Genomic DNA, 22,499 nt, shown 5'->3' with positions numbered 1-22,499 from the left:
CTAAATAACATGTAAATAAATCATAATGGGCAAATATGCCTCTTATTTGGCCTACTATCTGCATCACCTTCATTAATCAAATCAACTTGTCAGTTGCCACCCATCACTCACATAACCTAAATTATGCTTAAGCACTCAATCAGGCAACCACATTCTGTTTCTTACTCTTCCAGCTAACTAAATTACGCTCAACAAAGGTACAACGACAGAAGTTGTCCTGCCATCTGGAGACCCTGCCCAATCAGCATTAGAGAATCATGAAAAAACCAAATGCCAATTAGCCTTGTAACACAGCATCCAGGAGACCATTTGGTAATACCAAGGAAGCAGGATTCTTCCCTAGGAGCCTTCGATTCCCGTTTCGATTCCCGCTCTGGCAACCTTGAGCAGGATTCTTCCCTGAGAGCCTTCGATTCCCGCTTTCGATTCCCGCTCTGGCAACCTTGGGTAATACCACAAAATATGAAATAACATCCATACATGCCATTATGGGAGTTTACTAGTTCACCATATTCAGTTGTCAACCATTGATTCAATGGATACTAAATTCATTCGAGCAAGACATTTATTGTTCTAGTGTAGGGAATGATCTGATTGACTCTCCACAAGGACCCTATGATTCTGTCAAATCCAAGTAGCCCACATCCAGGTCGAGATATTCAACAAGTAGTGCTAGTATTTCAGGCAATGTTTAAAAACTCGGACTCATATGAGAATTCTTCCAAGGTAAACTTGGGCAGGTCAATGATGGACGCAATTAATTTTTCATTAATTGGGGCGGCGCAAAGGATGACATGCCCATGTTCCCCTTTAGATTCTTCAATCCCAAGTACTGCTATTGATTATTCCTCTGATTGTTCAACTGATACTATAGTGTTATTTCTTCCACTTCATATTTACCCACAGCAAGAGGTTTTGTGTGTCCTACCTCATTAAACAACTTGTTTTACGGTTTTTCCTCCACCTGCTAGTCCTCTGTTGCAGCTCTTTTCTCTCATGGGCTTTTTAGGAGGCTGAAGGCATTGGCTCTTCCCAAATGGAGGAATGAGATGGAAATAGGGATGCAGCTCGGGTCAATTTTTTTGAATTCAGGTTGAGCTTGTACCTTAAAATCGGGTCAGTTTTGGGTTGATTCCAATTCAGTTTTCAGCAAAAGCTCAACCCAACCTGACCCAAGTTAAAACCCTAGATGAAAAATTGAATGATGGGATTAGACAATGAAGTTGGTGATGTTACCAAAGGAGAGTGGCTTGTGGGATGTAGTGGGTATACACTTTGAAGTATAGAAACAATGGAGATGTTACCGGTTTCATTAACAACTATGTTGTGGACTATTCAGATATTTTCTCCAGATGTCAAGTTGAACTAAGTTCAAGTTATTCTTCCATTGAAAACAAATAAGAAGTGGCCAACACATCAGCTCAATGCTAAATAGGCCTTCTCACATGGTGATTTTCTGGAAGAACTATACATAGCTCCACGGTAGAAGGTATTGGTATGTAGGTTGAAGACATCTATTTATAAACTCAAAGCAATCTCAAGGCTCTGTTTGGATGCAGGTATTTACGTTGTAGTTAGTGATATAAGTAGTCAATAGGGAGGAGACAAACATTTGATCCCCCTAGAATTTGCATTGTAAAATAGTGATAAGTAGAGTTTGGTTGCCAACCTCGTAGAGTAGTGGGAGGGGGTGTCATAACCAATATAGAAAGAGGATAAAAGAGCGGAGAGGGAGAACAGCAAAAGCAAAATTTTCCACGAAGAATTCCACCATTTTTGGGAAATTTGGCATGGAAGATATAAGGAGGGAACATGGATGCCACATCACCAAACATGCAATAATTACCTATGAATCTTGTCCGGTAGTCTCCAGGGATTGTGATGCTAAATTCGCAACCAAGCACAATAAATTTACCAAAAAGTGCATTTTTTTGCTTGGGAAATCCTTGAGGATGCCAGGCATGTGGCAACCATTATTGACATAGTCCTAATTATAAATGATATGGAGGCAATAAAGAGTTGAACCATTATTTGCAAGGAGTCGTTGATATCAATGACCATGGATAATAAGTATTTTGGGGCATGATGCACATGAGGTACATTTGTGTCACAATGGAAGAGCCCAATCTTACTTCTAATAGTCAGGTAGACTGTATGACGTCATTACGAACAACACTTGGATCAAGCCATACATGATCGTGGCTTTCCTTACAGACATCATGGTCAACAAGCTTTTCATTGAAAGTGTTGAATAACATGTAAGGATAGATTAGGCATTAGACATAAATTAGAGGGTATTATTGTCTTTATGCTCATGTTGCCCTAGATGGGCCTATATATACATCATATTCATGAGGAGCTCCCTAATGGAGACCCTCCCATCTCTCCATTCCTCTTCTTCATCCTCTCTTCTCAAACCCTAATCTCATTTCTAACATGGTATCAGAGCCAAACGGCTGATCCTCGGTGAAAGAAGAAAAAGAAGAGTCCATCCCTCACCTCAATCCACGCCATTCTCGCGCCTCCTCTTTTTCTTTTGTGCAAACTTTGTTAGAACAGCACTCTCTTTCAATCCCTATTTTCTCTCCTCTTTAATCTCTTGCCGTATTTCTCTCCCCCACAAAATCCCTAAAATATTTCTCAGATTTCCCCATATTCTTTTTTTTTCTTTCTTGTGCATTGCTCATTACGGCAAGGCGCATTAACGCCAACAACACCCTCTCTCTGTTTAGCCGAAATATTCATCCTCTTCTCCCTCCTTATTGCTAAAATGAAAAAAAACGGTCATTTTTCCTTTTGTAAACCTATTTTGGGTTCTACTCCACTCACAAATCTCCATTCCAACCCCAAATCCTTCTTTTCTTTCTCATTTGAATTCATTTGGAAAGAAATCTTCTTCCCAAATCCCTCTTTGGCTTCCTAAATCTCCATTCCAACCATTTAGTTTCTCTTTTATATATTTTTTTGGCATATTCGGCTCTCCACTCAAAACCCCAAATCTCTCATTTCTCCATACTTTCTCACTACCATCCCATTTGGGGAAGCCAAATGGCTCCCAATACACCCAAACTCCCTCCAAATCTCGTTATTTTCTCTTCCTTTGGGTTGTTCTTCAAGGCGCACACCAAGTGTTCGAGGAAATGTCCAAGAGAGGTTTGGTGCCTTGATTGTCTTGTTTTCTCATTGCAACTTGAAGGTATTAAGCCTTCAACTTGAGGGGGAGTGTTCTCATGTAGTTCTTTGTGTCTTTTCTTTAGAGGGAATGTTGTCTTTTTTCTTAGTATTGTCTTCTTGAGAGGGAGTGTTAGTGTTGTCTTAGTATTGTTTTCTTGGGGGAGTATTGTTCTTTCTCTTGTGGTTGTGTCTTTTCTTGAGGGAGAGTGTTATCATCTTCTTTTTATATTCTTTGTTCGTCCCCTTGGTGATTGTTATCGTCTCCCTTGTTGTCTTTTCTTATCTTGTATTCTCTGGGCTCATGTAGTCTCGCCCGAGGGGGAGTGTTGTTATGCTCCCTAGTCAACCTTGTTGTCTCCTCTTTACATTTACATTGTTCATTCTCTCGTATCTTTGTGTTCTCAGCTTTATGCCTTATCCTCTCTTTTCGGCTTTATGCATTATCCTCTTTTTTCCCGGGCGACAGTTTCCATTCCCATCATTGGGCGCTCTTACAGGCGACGGCCTTTTCCCGATGGTTTCTATTCCCATTGTTGGTCGGCTCTTTTCAGACGACGATGTTCATGCCATCAACCTTGTCACCAGATGATGGTGTCCCCATCGTTGGTTGGTCATCTTCTCCATCTTTTTCTTCAAATCTTTAGGCGACGATGTTCATGCCGTCGACCATGTCACCAGACGATGGTTTCCCCATCGTTGGTTGGTCATCTTCTCCTTCCTTTTCTTCCTAACTTCAGGCGACGATGTTCATGCCGTCGACCTTTTGGTTGGTTATCATCCTCTTTTCCCTTTCTTCTCTCCAGGCGACAGTTTTCCTGTCGACCTTGTCTCCGATGGTTTCCCCATCGGTTGTTATCCTCTTCACTGGGCGTTGTGCTGCTTCGTAGATGTTAGTTGTGCACACCTTTGGTGTGCCCCTTTTGCTTGCTCTGGATCGTAGTTGCTCCTGCCATGGAGCCTCCATTACTCGTGGTATGCGGATCGATTCGTCATGCTCTCATTTAGGGGGAGGCCCTGTTTGATCGCTATGCTGTGTTACTACAGGCGGAGCTGCTCTTTTTGATGGCTGTTCATCTCGATGACGTTCATGGTGGCCGTTGTCTTTTGTTTATGCTTTTCATTATGTAGTTACCACATCAGCTTGAGGAGTGTTATATCAAGCTGGATGTGTGTATGAGATTATGTACTTTCTGGTTATTTGTAGTTGTTGTTGTAGTTTTTTGTACCAATCTGGAGTTCCATAGCATATACACTCTAGCTTGAGAGGGAATGTTGATTAACATGTAAGGGTAGATTAGACATTTGACATAGATTAGAGGGTATTATTGTCTTTGTACTCATGTTGCCCTAGATGTGCCTATACATACATCATATTCATGAGGAGCTCCCTAGTAGAGACTCTCCCCATCTCTCCATTCCTCTTCTTTCTCCTCTCTTCTCAAACCCTAATCTTATTTCTAACAGAAAGTAAAAGGAATATGTTTTTTTTTTCCTGGAAGTCATCCCTTGAAGATATAGATTAACCGATGGTACCTTTTGTAGAAAATTCGAAATACACCATATGGTCCCTAACTACTGACGAAGAGTACACTATAGAGACTGCATGAAACTCAGTTCATGTTGTGAACTTAATACTTGCAATAAGCTCATCTATGTTAAAGGTTACATATCAAGACATGCTTCCAATGCATGATACGTAATCCAACAAAAGCTTCATATCAAAGACATTGTCCAAATGGGGATTCATGTTTATTCTTCCAGCATTTCACAATGCAGAATGAACAACAGTAAATCATCTAAATTTTGGTGGGGGGTTCAAGCCTTGGATATGGGATTCAGTCGTTAGTGGATTCTTGTACTGACGGAAATCATGCAACCTTCTTACTAACAAAGGTAATTGGATCCTCATGAAATTTCATAGAAAGGGCGGATTTATGTGGCTATGGAACTTGCTTCCACTTCCTTTATCTTCCATATTTCGAATGAAAGAAACAATATAAGTTTTGAAAAGAAATTCCATTACATATGGATTACCATAAAGGATATCTTACTCATTAATTTCCATTGAAACCAACGAAACAAACGAAATCTTTCAATTTTCATCCCCATCGAATGGCACACCGAAACCAATACCATAACTGTACTAGTCGTATACAAGTATGATTTACATAATTATATTTATATGAATTGCACGTGAATTGTGATGTTTATATTATGCATAAATATTTATATTAATTACATGTGAAATGCGGTATGTACTGAATAATTAGACATGCACGACACTGCATGTCACTGGGTGTTTGTTGTTGTACAACAATTATGGGTGGTTCTTTTTTGCTTATGCGATGATTTTTCAGCATGTATTTGTGCTTTTTCTTGAACGTTCTACAACCATTATGGATGGTTCTTTTTTGCTTATGTGATGGTTTTTCAGCAAGTATTTGTGTTTTTTCTTGCACTTCCTGAAGTTTCATCTCCCATATGTTATGCATATTTTTATAGGGTTTCCACCAAAATGTCCATCTGAAACCGTACATTTTGCCATTTCCATCACAACTGAAACTCATACTGAAACCAAAACTTGAAACCTTAAATTCAAGAATGTTTCCCTTAATCTTTATGAAGGTAACAATGATCTAAACTCCATTATCCTGCAGAACCTGGGGTGTTCTCTTAACCCCATCCAGAAAGCAGAAAAGAAATGTAGATGGGACCGATCAATGGCTTGATGATGGAGGTCATATATGCGGTATAATCGGAAATGAGAATGGAGAATCTATTGCTGACTATGATCATGAAGAAATCCACTTGCTCGAGATTAAAGCGATCCTCATAGGTATTAAATATGCAAGTCATAAGGATATCAATTGCACTGGGATAGAACCCAATTCCTATCTTAGGCCTTGTATAGATTTGTTTATTGCAAAGTATCCTATATATGACGAAAAGCAAATAGAGCAGCTGACATCTTTCAAATATGACTTTCCATCCCATGGATTAGATATTCCACTATCCCACTTTCCTCTTGATCTTTTATAGGTTCTTCCGGGCGATTGCAATGAAGTGGAATATATCAGATCATAATTTTTTTGTTTATTAATAAATCTGGTTGGAGTCCATCAAACCCCAGCATACCTACCAAACAGAGGAAAGAGAATATGGATACAAATAGCTATAGATGAAATGTTGTAAAGTGTAATGATGTTAATAGTCAAATATCCATCAACTAGCAGGCCTTAATCCTAATTCCATAAGAAACACCCAGCCAGCCATCAACACAACATAGATCCTGATATATTAATTCAATTAAACCTTCAATCTGTCATATTCATGTTTATGAATACTGCAGAAGAAGTTCAGGAAAACCTATTTATTTAAGCCTTAAAAAAAAGTTGCACGAAATAGGAAGATTCTCCTTTTGCCAACCAGCTTCATCTTGCACATTTGATTTCCCGAAATGGAATCATGATATTCAAAAGACGACTATTCAGCTATTAGCAGGTTAACATTCCTGTTTTTTTTTTTTTTGAAATGAACGCATTCCAAATTCAAAATGCTTAAAGTAAAAGTATTCAGTGGTATTATTGACATAGTACAAAATGAAAAACTGTTGAAAAGGATAATGATGTTTCCCTTGCAAACAAATGATAGTAGATGAATTAAGCTCTAAATTTTCCAAATGGCACAAATAACTCAAAATAGAAAAGGCTGAACGATATTGTTGCCTTGCTAAAAAGCAAAAAAATGACAATAGAAAATCATGTTTTCAATTAAACAGTGTGTAAGCGTATGACAATATTTCCATTGCGAAGAAATGATAATTAGATGAACTATGCTCAAAATGATGTAGATGGCACAATAACATTTGGTAAAGTAAGGCTAGGAACGGCAAAATTGTGATAAAATGAACTGCATTCATTATTTCAACTCAGCTACTAGCTTAATATGCTAAAAAATAAGTTCAGAGTCCAAGAAAAACATATTCCTACAAAAACATCTTTGGAAAGCATATTAAAAAATACGGTTTCTCATTTTCTCCATATTATAAAAATAATCATCATCATACCGGGAAATCACAGATGTAGTTAGTGTGTTGATTATTTTGAACCCATGATGGATGGAAGCTATGCTCAAGAATGATTGAGTACCATCCTCAAAAGATTCCTCAACACCCCCCCTTCTCCTTACAAAGTCAATGTCGGCAATGGATGCAGCTACTGTACCTGGAAATTTTACAAAGGTAAACCCAAGCTAGCTGATAAATGTGAAACACGACAAACAAAGGCAGATAATTACCAACCTCCACTGAAGTATGTCTTCTTTAGTAATTTGGCGGCTTCTGTAGTCATACATTACGGAACACAATTTTTAGAAGTTGCACATTTCCTACAGCTAGAAAAGATGATTGCAGACAATGACCAAAAACTCCATATAAGGGAATAGCAACATAATTACAAAGTAGAGCTTTAGATTATGCAGATAATAATGCATGTAAGTCCAAGGTCTCGATCAATTAAATGGGAAAATCAGAAGATCGCACATAAAGACATTATCAAGTGGACTCGTATACATAATATGTGACAGATAATTCATCATTTGCAGAAAAATAAAAGAAAATGGAGTCTTAAGAAGTGTGTTAGATGTGTGTATATATACCTAAGGGGTATAGTGGTCATTGTACTCAAAGTCTCTTTTATATAAATACATAAGTGAAGGGGAGCTATGCTCTAACTCATACTCTTTCGTTCATTCTTATCTCTTCTTCTCTTCTCCAACAAAGTGAAAGAGAGAAACCACATAAGATTTATTTATTTTTGATGACATAGGGTATCCCCACCCCTTTTTGCTCGGACTAATCCCTATGGATGCATGCAATCACTCGTAAACCACGTGCATCGGGTAACTCCGAGGGGACTCGAACTCACGTCTATGGGGAGCAAACTCACGACACTAGCCGATGTGCCAACCCCGTCAGGGTTGAGAGAAACCACATAAAATGTGGTATGTGCCGTGGGTCGGGAAGGACGGGAACAGGGAGAGGAAGGTCGGAATCATGGGCGGTGGGTATACCGTCCTAAGGAGTGATAAAGTAAGACTCGGACTCAAAAAAAGGTGATGTAGGCCGAGACGAATGACCAACGCAAGCGAGAAAGATACATCGTTCAGCTCGAGGATCCAACTTATCGAGGCCAGGACCAAGTTTGTGGACAAAGCACATACAACCAAAGATCCAAGGAGTGAGAGGGAAAGGGTCATGATGAGACATAACATAGCAAAGGGTGATGAACCACTAAGGACCGAAGAAGGAAGCCGATTGCAGTGAGGACGGCATCACCCCAATAACTCTTGGGGACCCGCATTTGAATGACAAGAGTGCGGGCGCCATCCAATAAAGATCGTATCTTCCGTTCAGCTACACCATTTTGATGGGAGGTGTGAGCACAAGAAGATTGGTGGAGAATGCCACGAGTAGAAAGGAAATCATCAAAACCATTGGATTTGGAGAAATACTCTCTAGTGTTATCAGTGCGCAAACATTTGAGGGTACAATCAAATTGATTTGTAACCTTGGCATGAAAAGTACGAAAAGCAGAGAAAATCTCATATCGATCATTAAGTAAATAAAGCCAAGTCATGCGAGAAAAATCATCAATAAAGACAACAAAATATCTATATCCAAAAATAGAGGTAGTCCACGCGGGACCCCATACATATGAGTGCACTAAATCAAAAGGGTGTGAGGCCCGACTAACAGTCCTTGAAGGAAACGACAGACGATGGTGTTTTCCAAGTTCACAGGCCTCACACTGAAAAGACTGAACAGAAGAAGAAACAATAAATGTCCAGCATAAACGCTCGAGGCAAGGATGACCAAGGCGACAGTGCCACTGAGAAAGGCCACAGTCCAGACAACAAAGATTATTCAACTCAAGGCCCGAACCAATCGTACTCCCAGTCGAGAGATCCTGAAACAGACAATAAGATGGATAAAATGAGACAGAGCAGTGAAGATGCTTACTAAGCTGATTGACTTAAAGTAAGCTAAATGAGGACTTGGGAACACATAAAACGGAGGACAATGTGAGGCTAGGGTGAGCGGAGATACTCCCAATACCAAAGATAGGAGTAGTACTCCCATCAGCAAGGGTCATAGACTGAGAAGAAAGAGGACAAAACGAACTAAGGGAGGAAGAAGTACCTGTCATATGATTGGAGGCTCTGAAATCAATGATCCAGGAGTTGGAGCTAGTAAGAAGAGAGGCAGGGAAGCTACCTGGTTGGGCAAAACCGGCACTCGGGGGGCGGCTGGTCAACCTGAGGCGCTGGAATTCATCATACTCCGCGCGAGTGAGAAGGACCCCATCAGCAATGGCGGCGGGGCTAAGCTGAGAAGAAGAGTCCAAGGACTCTAGAGCATCCGCGTTGAAAGGTGTGCGGAGCGGCCAAAGCGAGGGGGTAGGGCGCAGCTCAGGGTGCAGAGCATAGCATGTCTCAAGATGATGTCCCTCCCGCCGACAGTGAGAACAATAGGGAGGAGGGCGGCCACCACGGCCAGAATCACGTCCACGTCCACGTCCACGTTCACGTCCACGACTAAAGGTACCACCACCAGGGGTAGCACAATCACCCGCTCCATAGGCCGCTGTAGCAGTGCCAACAACAGAGGTAACCAACAAAGAATAGCCAATAAGGCACTGCTGGGCATGCAAATTTACCTCCTGAAGCGAAGGCATGGTGTCGGATCCAAAGATGTGCTGGCGGAGATGTGGGAACTTAAGGCCCAACGTCTCGAGGAAGTGAAGATGTTGTTGCAGGGCGGCTGTAACCAGATCAGTCGTGAGGGGCATGAGAACATCCAGCTGCTGACAATGAGAAACAAGCTGACTATAATAGGTGGATAGAGGAGTGTCACCACGCCAGAGATGCATCCACTGTGAATAGGTGGCACATATGCGGGCGAGGTTGCCCACCCCAGAATAAAGAACTGCGGTATGATCCCAAATGTGTCGGGAAGTCGGACGGTGCACCATAGTGCTGGCAATCTGAGTGGTCATACTCTGCCAGGGGAGAGTACAAATAAGGGCGGCATCATGTTCCCACTTCTCATAAATGGGATAAGTGGTAGCAGGAGGATCACAACGGATAAGATAGACCTTCCGCCTAGCAATGACATAGGTCTCCACAGCAACTTTCCAATTCAAGCAATTGGACTCGTCTAGTTTTGTTGTGGTCATGGGTGGGAATAAACCATCTACCGAGGAAGAGTAACTATACGAAGAAGAGGATGGAGGATGCGGAGGGACACAAGCCACAGAAGGCTGTCCAAGAGAGGGATCCTCAATGATGGGGGAATCCATGTGGAGAAGAAGAAAATAATAGGCTCAACCACGATAATAAAGCACAAAGAAGGAAGTGCTACGAGATGAGCCGAGAGAGGAGACCACGGCTCTGAGGAGAAACAATATAAGAAGGAACCATGAGACCGCCTCTAAGATAAAAAGAGAGGATGACAAGGAGTCAGAATGAGTAGAAGAGAGGTTAAAGAACTTTAAGTCATGAGGGGATAGGGTCGAAGTGAAAAGGGGAAGATTAGGGCTTTAAAAAGAGAAAATAAAGGGTTGCAAAGAGGAAGAAAGGAGGAGAGGACTGGAAATAGGGGCGAAGGGGGGTGGAGAAAGTGGCAGGGAAGAGGGCGGAGAGAGACAGAGACAGAGAGAGTTCGGGCCGGGCCGGGCCGGATGGGGCGGGCGGGCTGGAGGCTGGAGGCGGAGGTAGGGTCGGGGCAAGTCGGGGCGGGAGTCGGGAGTCGGGGGGTAGGGAGATGGGATAGAGGGAGGGAGTCGGGGGAGAATGGGGGTGCGGGCTGGAGCGCGTAGGGAGATGGCGTAGAGGGAGGTGGGAGAGAGGGAGATGGGGGTGGAGGTGGAGATGGGGTAGAGGGAGGGGAAGGAGGAGGAGAAGAGGGGTGGCTATGGTGGTCTCTAGGGGATCAAATACCATGTTAGAGAAGAAGAAAGGAGAAGAAGAGAGTGAGTTGGAGAGTGCTCCCCCTCACTTATGCATTTATATAAAGAGAGAACATTACAAATGACCACTATGCCCTTAGGCATCTACAGGGACACATATACGTACATCTAACAGCAAGAAAAACACGAGGAAAAAGAAAGAGTGCCATGACAGCGAGAACCGGAGTGACCCACTGGCAGGCACAAAACCATAAGTCCCATCCTACTTTAATATATTACATAGAAACTATGCTTTATAAATTATAACAGCTTTTATAATCAGCAGTAATTGAAACTTCCGTCGTCAACCTTCCCAACAATGGGAGATGTATACTGTAAAGTAGAAATGAACAAACAATTATTGAGGCATATGGTATTCCATGCAGGAGTAAAAAGATAAGAGGCATTGGAATGATATTGTATGTTACTGATCAGAATAAGAAGATGAATTGACTTTATGAAATAGATTATCGCATAAACATTTGAAAATTAAAAACACTTAGAAATTCCATACCAGTTCGAACAATGAGAGCACCGAGCCCAGTAGGATAGCCAAATATCTGAACAAGAAAAACATGAAGATAAATGGTTAACACCCAAAATCAGAAATTGCTTCTATCTGGTTGGAAAAACAAAACATGTACCTTATAGAAAGAGATGACAACAAAATCAGCAGGAAAACGAGATAGATCAGGTGGTTGAGTTGCACATCCTTTTGCAGCATCAATCAAAACCATCCAGCACCCCCTGCCTCCCAATACATAAAAAAGAGTCTTACGATGCATTTCACATGACCAGAATTGCATATTTTTAGGGAAAAGTGCACCAGTCACTAACATTTTCCAATCAAGGAGACATTAATTCACTAGGCTCTCTTTCCTTTAAGCAAAATCCAAAAGACGACAAAAAAATCATTACAAGTTTGAAAGAGATCTAAAGGAGATCAATGGAATCTTTGAAATATAACATAAAGATTACAATAACCCATGCATAATCACCAGCCCAATTATTTGAGTTCACATGGATCAGTAAGGATTCTAGACCTCTTAAATGGAAGTTCTGCATAAAGATGTAACTTTCTTTTGAATGGTAAAACATTAAAACAAATAAAAAACAGAGAACACTGGGACAGAAAATCCTAGAAGCGGCAAACAAAGAAAACCTAGCAAAGGGGTAAGAAAAGAAGAAAACTACAAAGACAGCCCAATCCTCGTGGAGGAAAAGCATCAAAACCTAAAATCTCCTCTCTCGAAAAACCGAAATGAGCAAACCTATCGGCATCAAAATTGGCAGATCACCAAACTTGTCTTGGATTTCCTTGAAATCGTGTATGGAAGACAAGAGAAGGACACCGCTCATCATTTTATGATTTCTCGCCCTTCTTTCCGTCAAGCGAGAGAGTAGGAGATCGCCCCTGTTTCCAGGTTTGAGAAATCTCAGGATGGGGGAGAGATTTCCAAAACCCCTGAGATTTCTAAAACCTGGATTTCTTACTTAAACCCTTAATCTGCAACCTACTTCCCCCACATCTGCAACCTACTTCCACTGTAAAATCCAAAATTTTACACTGCTTTCAAACTAAAACCCGGATTAGGAAATCCACGTATCAAAACAGGGGGCAAGGCTCAAGCCACCAAAATTCAACTTCATGTGACCATAGAGAGGATTTGTCTTTGAATACTTTTCCAATTGCTTTTTTTAATGGCTTATATATGATTCTGAATTATGTTGCAATATTGCTTACAATTATTTTATGATTGATACAAGCACAAACACGAGTGTTCAGTTGCTTTTCCATTTGCTAGAAAAAACCTTTAAAGACCCATATTCCTTTCTTTCAGTTGAACCAAAACAGAACAGCACGGATCAGTTTCCAAACAATTCTACCTTTAGAAGGACAAGGAGCATATTCAAAAGCCTCAAATAGGTTCGCTATGTGCTCATGAAGCGCCCAACTAACACTGAATAAGTCTAAGACGAAATTCTATATCTCGCAAGAAAAGCTACAATGAATCATAAGATGGTCAAATAGTCCAACAGAAGGCCAAAACTCTCGGTGGGTGATGTGAAAAAAACCCATTCTTTAGCGATCTGCAATTTCAATGGCAAAGAAAAACGAAAGAACAAACACAAGCAAACGCATTAAGACACAAAATATTTGCTGCCAAGATGATATGATTCACAAAGACTTCCACCAAATCTTCCTCCACACCCTGCCATGATAAGGGTACCACTTCCTCCTCTTCCACGAGAACCACTGACAAAGCATCCTGCCCTCTAGGAGCTGAATCATACATTTCATTATCTGATACCTCCCAACAATCCACTGTTAACCTGTTTCTTAACCCCTCTGATTCATTTTCCTGGGAAGACATGGGTATTGGATCTGAGAGTACATCTGATTCACGACTGATATCTGGAAATAATTCACTCATGGCTACCCCTGAATCCTGCAAAATAGCAGAGGCAAACAATCCAGGATATAATTTATTTTTATTTTTTTTGAAATGGATCTTGGATATAATTGTTAATCAACAAAATCGTACCTGTTGGATTATCGGATAAGAAGACTGGCATGATCCCATCAGGGAGCAAGGAACCATCTGTCTTCTCTGCAAGGCCACATTTCTCATACGAGACAGAAGAGGAATCCGGGAATTTTGAGGACGAAGGATGCCACATAGGAGAAGCAACAATCAGATTCTGGACCAAAGAAAAAGGGTTCCTGGAAAATTCATTAACTGGGGTCTCACCACCCCCGGATTCACCCAGGTCCGAGTCCTTGAAGATAAGCTCCCTAATCACATCGAGGGATGAAGATCTTTTGTTAATTCGGCTAGACATTTTTGACCCATGGTTTGAACTTTGCTGAAGAACAAACCGTAGCTCCAGTACGAGATTATCTGAATCTTTATCCCACACCTCCAAGGCCGGACAAAGAGTCTCGACTCTGCCTTCAGGGAATTTGCCCCACAGGATCAGAGCTCACTGATGAGATGAAACGGGCTTCGATGTGGTTAAGTTTTGAATGAGGATTAACAAGTCAGATACCATATTTAATAATGGCCCATGCAAGCCATTGGGCCCATCCCCAAAGTTGAAACGGGTCCATCTCGACAGGATCCATATTGTTGATAATACGCCCAGCCTGGGATGCATCAGATTGAGTACAGCTGGATTCCACTATGCCCGCGCAACCGGGGAGATGCCGGTAGCAGAGAATGAAAGTTAAGGCAAGCAAATTGCACGTGGAAGAGAAGAGGGGGGGGGGGGGGGGGGGGGGGGGCGGCATACGACCAAAGAGGAATCTAAGGATGATGTCATCTGAGCCATTAAACGGTCCACTTCCTCGATAGATGAAGCCACGTGACAAGGGATGCTTGACGGACCCAAGCAAACTGGCGCACAATTTTGAAATTCAACTTGGCTGCTAAGTGGCGCTGCTCCACTTAGTAATTGGCTTAAGCAATTATTATAAAAGAGAAAAGAAAAGTGGTGAAGGTAGCCCATTTTGTATGCAAGCCATAGGGCCTTACTTCCTCCTTATTCTCATTCTTAAATATTAGCTTTTGATTAAGTGCAAGTTAGAACAAACTCCAAAACCAGATGAATCCTCTTTCTAAAACCTAATCTCGCTTTCTCCCACATTCTAACCCTAATCCCATAAAAAACCTAATCTTTGCAAACCCTAACTCAAATAAATCCTGTTCTCTGTTTGCTATCTTGAAAATCTCAAATATGATTTAAACCTAACCCACAAAAGACTTGTTCTCTCTCTTACAAATATAAAATCCCTCGTAAACTCTAACCTTCACTTTCCACGAACGTTATCTTCCAATGCAAACCCTAACCTAATCCCAATCCCACACAAACCATAAATCAAATCATTTTATTATTATTTCCTCTAGTATGTTCTGTTCTTCTTTCTCTCTTTTTCTGTACCCAACATACAACTTTCACCTCCCTTGCCTCATCTTTTATCTACTCATTTTCCTTTTCATGTCCAACTAGTCACCAATCACCATGAACCCACTAATGATAATTACCTCCTCTAGAAGTGGAAAACCCTCCCTATGTGTTTGGGGCATTCTTGATCCCCCTAGAAGGCATCAACATATCCAAAAGTTTTTTTTTTTTTAAATGGTCATATCCCAAGGCTAATATTTGAAGAATTGAGGACGTGATAGCACTCTTGGAGAAGATAAACCCGCTCAGTGAAAGAAGAACCCAGCATCATTGCTTAGAGAAACCCTACTCTTTCCCCATAAGTAATAGACATTACCTATGCTCATAAATCCTACAACTCCTTTTCACACCAATTTAAAGCTCATATAATACATCTACGCAATGAAATTCAAAACTGTAAGAAAATATTTCTTTTTGTCCAGAAGTTTATGCTAAAAATGAAAAATCGCTTCAATTTTTCATTAGTTTGCGCTCATATAACAACCTTCAGATGAGCTTGACAAAAATGTGTTATACTCACAAAAAAGTGTTATACTCTATATGGCTTGGGTCATGACTACCACATGTTCGTCACTTCTATGTTGACCCGCTCAGAGTTTGCACCCTCTGATTTGTTGGTACTCTTACAATATATGGTCTTCTTGCCTCTATGGTTTTTGTTAAGCCCTATAATCCCTACCATCTTGTCAAGATAATTTTGAGGTGCCAGATTCTACTTGGTCATTTTCCTCTCATGGTAGTGGAAGAAGCCATGGATAAAGTCATTGTCAGAGTCATGGTTGTGAAGCACCATATTGTCGGAGACAAGGCTTCGCCCAAAGCTTACGAACAGGGAGGACATACGAAGCAAAGTTTACTTCCCACACCACCCAACCCAGGATATATACCACAACCCCTGTATTAACCTCGTGGCCAGGGGATCCATTAATAGGGAATCCTACATAAAATTCAGTGAGCTATAAAATTTATGGTCATTAGAACCAAACTCGATCCGATTGCAAGCATTGCAACAACTTTGCATATCAACAATTATCTCCTCAAGCTTTAGCACATCAGATAGGGGAGCCATTAATTGTCTTAAGACTCATCTTTCTTGTCCCTTATTATAGTACTCCATGTATTGGGACAGGTGTGGATCCTCTCTTCCCATAGCCCATGTTGATCATGGGTCGGTTTCCTCTTATTTCTGTTTTTCAGGTTTTTAGAAGTAAAGTCGGATTGAGTATCACCTTAGATATTAGTTTTTTCACAATTTACTTCACATCTGTATGTTCCTGTGAAGGATCTATGATCGAGCAAGCTCCTTGCAAGAGGTGTTTGTTGTGGAAATTTATATCTTCTAGCTACCTACGATTCATGTCCTTCACTTTTTAGATTCCAACATTGAAGTTTGTTCTGCCTCCATGTCCTTTTCGTCCCTATCCATATAGCATCATCAAGTAGCCCATATGAACAGTCATGTCTCACAGTCCTTAGTGTTCTAGTCTTTAATTAGTTCTTCATGGAATTGCCATGCTTTAGATTCGTTTCCGCTTACGATTTATGGCATGGTTGGAAAGAGATTTGTAGCGGTTCCAGTAAGGAACCCAAGGTAGTTCAAAATTGGACAACTCCCGTCCATGGCTTCTTGAAACTTAATTTTGAAGGAACTAGCATGGGAAACCTAGGTCCATATGCTATTAGAGCTATCTTAAGGGATGAGTAAGGCGCTGTAAAATGGGCATTTGCGGCTCCTATTGGTGTGGGAGATATAAACGAAGCGGAAGTTCGAGCCATACACCAAGCAAGGTTTTAATTTCGACCGAAACCCAAAATTTCAGGTTTCAATCGAGAACGAAATCAAAATCCTGTATACTTGAAACCGTAGAAAATTTCGTTCGAAATTTTAGGAATTTCACTACAATATAAAATATTAGTTTAATTGATTTCGTTAAATTTTGACCAAAATTTCGGTTTCGGTGAGGACCGAAACGCATTCCGAAACCGAAATTTGAAACCATGACACCAAGGAATAAAGTTGCTTGAGAATGAAGATTTGAACAAGGTAGTGGTTGAAGGTAATTTGCTCAACGTCATTAGGTGGCATAGAGGCTCACACTCCGTATCATGGAGATTTGCCCCCCTTTTTAGACGAAATCCAAGATAGAATTGGGGTTGCATCTTTATCCTTGAACCACATTAGACGATCAGCTAATGGCGAGGCGGACAGATTAGCTAGAGAGGGGGTCTTTAAGAAAAGTTTAGAGCTCTATGATTTTCTTCCTCCCTGACCTTTCTTCAGGATGGTATTTCTTAATTTTTCCATTCTGTTTATGTGCTTGTTGTGTTCTTGTATGATGGAGACCTCCTTGGTCTCTCTTCGCTTTTAATGAAATCTCTTTACCATTCAAAAAAAAAAAAAAATAGTTCTTCACGAAACAATGTTCCAAAATACAATTTATGTCATGTTTGTAAACTTGAGAAACACTCAGGGCTTCTTTTTTCTTCATACAATAATATCATAACTTATGTGGTGTTTGAACTAGTTCATTTTAATGTATGGACTCCTGCTCCTATTTCTTCTCTAGCTCAAGCTTTAATGTTATTTTTGTGGATGAGATAGAATTGGATTTTCTTTCTCAAACATAAGTTTGATGCTCTTTCTATTTTCTCTCGCTTTAATAGGCAAGTTTAAAGACATCAATATGGAGAAATGTATCATACTAAGTAAGAATAGGTGGGCATGATAATTCTATCAAATGAATTATGAATTATCTTGTTTCTATTCAAACTAGTATTTCGTGAAAGGAGTTGTTAGAAACGTTATCTCAACAAAAATTATAACTAAGAATATGCCAGAAAGTATATGAATATAGCATACCTACAATATGGTGAGCCTTTCAAAACACTTCCAATATCTTTCTTGATAATGTTCACCAAGTTGAGGTCAAATTTCACTCCAGAGAAATTGCATTCCGAAGGAAAGCCAAATAAGTTGTAAATGCTACCTGCAATCACAATACCTTTCAAAAACCCAATCTAACATACACAACTACTTTAAGACCTAGATACTTATTCCTAGAGAAAAATATAAATGAAGATAAAACAGAAGTCAATCTAGACATGTGATATTTTTGTAAACTTTCTTACTACATAATGTATTTTGATGGCCACAACTAAGCAATACCCGTAAAACATATGATTCACAAGAAATCTAGTGTTTGATATGATACCACCAATGTTCGTATCAGATCATGGCTTTTCAAATGTCACATTATTGTGTATACACTAAATATAGGCGTGTGTGCGCGCGCGCGTGTGTGTGCGCGCAATGATATCAACACAACCATGTTTTGATATTTTCACCATCACATCTTGTCTTTTAGTATTTAAAGAGCTGTCAAGAGGTTACAACAGTTCCCAAAAAGATCTCACAAGTCAATTAAAAAAGAAAGACAAGCTGGGTCTGTGCAATTATTAAAACATGGTTGTGTTGATATCATTTCCCTCATTAAACCTCAAAAAGAACGATTCATGAATTCACCAAAATATTTTAATCAAGTCTCATATTTTAATTTTTTTCTATAATAATATGGCTATGACTTATAACAAGGAACATGTTTTTTTAATGGAAGATGTAATGTTAAAAATATATAAACAAGTAACATATTAAAAACTTATAGCAAGTAATATATTAAAAACTTATAACAAGTAAAATTATTGAAAATTTTAATAGGTGGAGTAGACATAATGTTTATTTTCATTTAAGAAAAGTAATATTAGGATGCGTAAATTTCAAAACATGCAGTAAATGTTAAATTACGGAAATAGTATTCGGTAAAAAACAGACAAAAGAGTTCTAGAAGTGTCTCGGTGAATCCTGAAGTGCCGGAACCAGAGACATGTCCAACACAGGTACTTCGCCCATTTAGAAGAATCCATGTAACACACACATATGGGTGTGTTGCATCCGTACATCCTTGTTAAGGCATCATAGCAACCATTCCCAAATTATTTTATTGATGATTCAAGATTTTCTAAATGATTCATTAGCCGACTCCAACGAGTTTGGGACAAAGGCTTAGTTGAGTTGAGTTGAGTTGAGTTGAGTTGAGTTGAGTAGATGATCCAAAAGAAATAATTATAATACACATGTATTTGATATAACTAAAGGGTTACCATTCGGATCTTCTCCTGAGAATCTAGCTTCAACTCTCCTTTGTATGGGATATTGTGATACTTTAACAGAAGAAGTGTCTTGATGCTTAACGTCTTCAATATCTATGGCAAGGGCAGTTGCTCCCTGGTTAAGCGCATATCTATAAATTCTTAAGGATGATTACAACTATTAAAAACACAAATTCAAAGGGAACATATAAGAGAATTGGAACCATGCATCCGTATAGACTACAGACTATGTAAAGATGAAAGTGGCAGGTATGTTCATAACCCATAAAGCTATAAGATCTCTACCTAAAATTGGAAAGCAATGAAGAAATGTATAATTTTCAAGAGAATAAATGTATAATTTTCGAGAGAAAACATGCTTTTCAATTAACACCATTTTGTTATCATACATTTTATCCCATGGTCACTGTACTTCATAAGCGGCTTTCTCAAGAATCAAGAATAAGCTTGTTCCTAAAAAATCAACTCTACAAATTCTTCATTTCCTTTTGTAACTATGCTCGCCGGAATGGGATCCAACTCTCTCAGATAACTTTAGAGTCACCACCTGAGTTGAGGGGCTTAGGACCCCTGCTGTGACTCTGTAAGGGCTAGGAAAGAGCTAGGATCCAATCCCGCCCAACCTTACAATAGGTCTCTACTTATAATTCTTAGTTCCGATTATGACTGTCATAAAACATTTGTTTTTTTATAAAGTGTGATGTTGGATGATACTATTAATCTACAATGCATGTATAAGCATGAAGAATACGGATGGTTAGCTTTATCTACAAATTTTGTTGATGGACCAGAAAAACTGTCGATCAACAGTTCATCTTATCGACTGGCTACATGGTCGGTCAATCAATTGGGGTTCAGAATGCGAACATGAAATGTTTAGAAGATGAAACTAATTATCACTCTCACATGTTGTAATTCCAATATCAGATTAAAGCAAAGGGGGAACCTACATGATGGCTACTCTAATGAGATCAAAACATAAGTATCTGTCAAAAGAATAAGATTGAATGTAGGCTTGGAAACCTTTAAAAAGTGAAATCTTGAATCAAGATTATTGAAGCCATGATTAAGCTATATTAAGGCAAGCATGACAAGCTACTAGGTATGACAAGCACCAAAACATGAAAACACAACATGATAAAGAAGTTTTAATGTAAGATAAGGAGATTAATGAAGTAAATAGGAAATAAGAATACAAGAATATAACTCCTAACTTCAAAAGACGGTTGTCTCGAGATTGGACACTCAGGTTGTGTTGTCGGAGAGCCTTGGAAACTTCAGCTTGATAACTCCATCCAGACAGAAATTAGCATAATGATAAAGATGTTCACAATTTATGTTGTACGTTGAGTAGCATACTCCTATTGGACATAGATGTGTTTGTAGATAGCCTCTCTTGAATTGCATGCTCTTTTTAGGGGCTGTTTGGATAAGTGGATTTTAGAATCCAGGTTTTAGTTTGAAAGCTGTGTAAAATCCTGGATTTTATAATGGAAGTAGGTTGCAGATGTGGGGGAAGTAGGTTGCAGAATGAAGGGTTTAAGTAAGAAATCCAGGTTTTAGAAATCTCTCCCCCATCCTGAGATTTCTAAAACCTGGAAACAGGGACGATCTCCTACTCTTTCGCTCGACGGAAAGAAGGTTGGGAAATCAGAAATGACGGACGGTCTCCTTCTACTTCTTCTCTCATCTTCCATCCAGGATTTTGAGAAAATCCAAGATTCTAAAACCCGCATATCCAAACGGCCCCTTAGGACATGTAGCAAGATATAGCAAATAGTTTAATGTGCTCCTAAATGTGGTGTGTCGTCTTGTAGCTAGGCATTCATAATGCTACATGTTTGAAGAAAAATCTCCACTTTCCAGAAGTTGGTTCGAAGACATTGCTGAAAATGTAGACTATTGAAAATACTTGTTCGTTTGCCTATGTCAAGAAATAATTAATTCAACACCAAATATCCTATTGTAGTCTCTATTTCCTATTTTTATAATTTCAGGCAGGAGTCATCTGGTTTAGTGTCATAAGTTTATTTACCAATAGACCCATTCAAATTGGCAATAACATCCTTTCATAGAATACTAATGGGGGAACTATCCAATGCAATGCCCAATTTTACGATAACAGGGGTCTGCCTTGATAAAAATGGAGTCTGGGCATTCCGAATTGTGCTCCGTCAAACTCTATGATTGGATTATCCTAGCCATCTGGTCAAAAACCCACAGATGGACGATAAATAGTATACATATCCAATAATTGTTCACATTTAACAGCCAAGAAATGTATTGACCCAACGGTTAAGATCATCCAACCAGAGAAACTATTTTAGCCATGGGAAATCTAAAGTGAATACCACTAGGTGTAATGCCCATATTAGTATTTGATCATCCAGGTTTGCGGTAGGATAGGAATTGCATCTAGCTATGATTGTGCATACATAACATTAGATCACTGCTCTTTAAAAGATCAGGACTAAATCCAAGACCAAAATACTTCACTTTGTTGATAGGATACTCTCTAATTCCGAGAACACTATTATGATTCTCCATCGTGTACATGTAACAGCTTTCCCTGCTCCAAGGGAAGGCCTCTCCAACCATTTTCAATGCAGCTGTTGCCCCAGACGTGAATATGCATTTGTAATTTTTTGGCGATGCTTTACAGTATTCAAGGACCTGGATCACAACAAATCACCTGTAAAACTGACGAGAAAAAAGAAAGCAAAACGAAACAGTAACTGACAAATCATCACAGTGCATTTTCCTTATCTTGCAACCTTTAGGCATATCAATACTAAATATTTCTCCGCACACCAACTAAATTACCATTACAGATATTTCAAACAATTCCATTCTGTTTAGAACATATATGAAGTAAAATTTTGTAAAAATCTTATTCAAACTTCACCCATCAAACACTCAGGCTTTGTTTGGATGCCAAATTCTGGGTATCCTCAAGGATTTCCCAATAAAAAAATGTACTTTTATGTGCCTAGTTGCCAATTTAGCATTGAAATCCCTGGAGACTACCAGACAATTTTCAGAGGTAATAATTGCATGTCTGGTGGCGTGGCATCAATGTCCCCTCCTTATACTTTCCAAGCCAAATTTCTCAAAAAAGCGAGGAATTTGGATTGGAAAATTATGCCTTTTCTCTTTCTCTTTCTCTCTCTTCCTTCTCTCTATTCT

At 39.6% G+C, this 22,499-nt stretch overlaps 1 protein-coding gene across 4 annotated transcripts in view; it reads right to left on the bottom strand.

Moving 5' to 3' along the window:
• ABA3 (molybdenum cofactor sulfurase (LOS5) (ABA3)) overlaps positions 1–22,499 on the bottom strand; it is a 67,794-nt gene that overhangs the window by 44,257 nt on the left and 1,038 nt on the right. For 3 of the 4 annotated variants that reach the window (XR_013253037.1, XM_077388371.1, XM_077388369.1), the window contains exons 4-10: positions 21,826–21,986; positions 19,305–19,444; positions 18,007–18,133; positions 11,825–11,927; positions 11,695–11,740; positions 7,475–7,513; positions 7,241–7,397 (exon numbers count right to left, since the gene is read on the bottom strand). Coding sequence is in view for 3 of the 4 variants with exons in the window: in XM_077388371.1 (XP_077244486.1) it covers positions 7,241–7,397; positions 7,475–7,513; positions 11,695–11,740; positions 11,825–11,927; positions 18,007–18,133; positions 19,305–19,444; positions 21,826–21,986 (773 nt within the window). In the remaining variant the exon portion in view is untranslated. Of the gene's footprint in view, positions 1–7,240; positions 7,398–7,474; positions 7,514–11,694; positions 11,741–11,824; positions 11,932–18,006; positions 18,134–19,304; positions 19,445–21,825; positions 21,987–22,499 lie in introns of all 4 variants that reach the window. The other variant, XM_077388370.1, reaches the window with a different exon arrangement.

This window comes from Tasmannia lanceolata, unplaced genomic scaffold (assembly GCF_043159265.1).
Source record: "Tasmannia lanceolata isolate RefF3 unplaced genomic scaffold, GAP_Taslan_0.1 ptg000008l, whole genome shotgun sequence".
Classification (NCBI taxonomy): domain Eukaryota; kingdom Viridiplantae; phylum Streptophyta; class Magnoliopsida; order Canellales; family Winteraceae; genus Tasmannia; species Tasmannia lanceolata.
The sequence above is the reverse complement of the archived record's forward strand: the minus strand, read 5'-3'. Positions and strand labels throughout refer to the sequence as shown.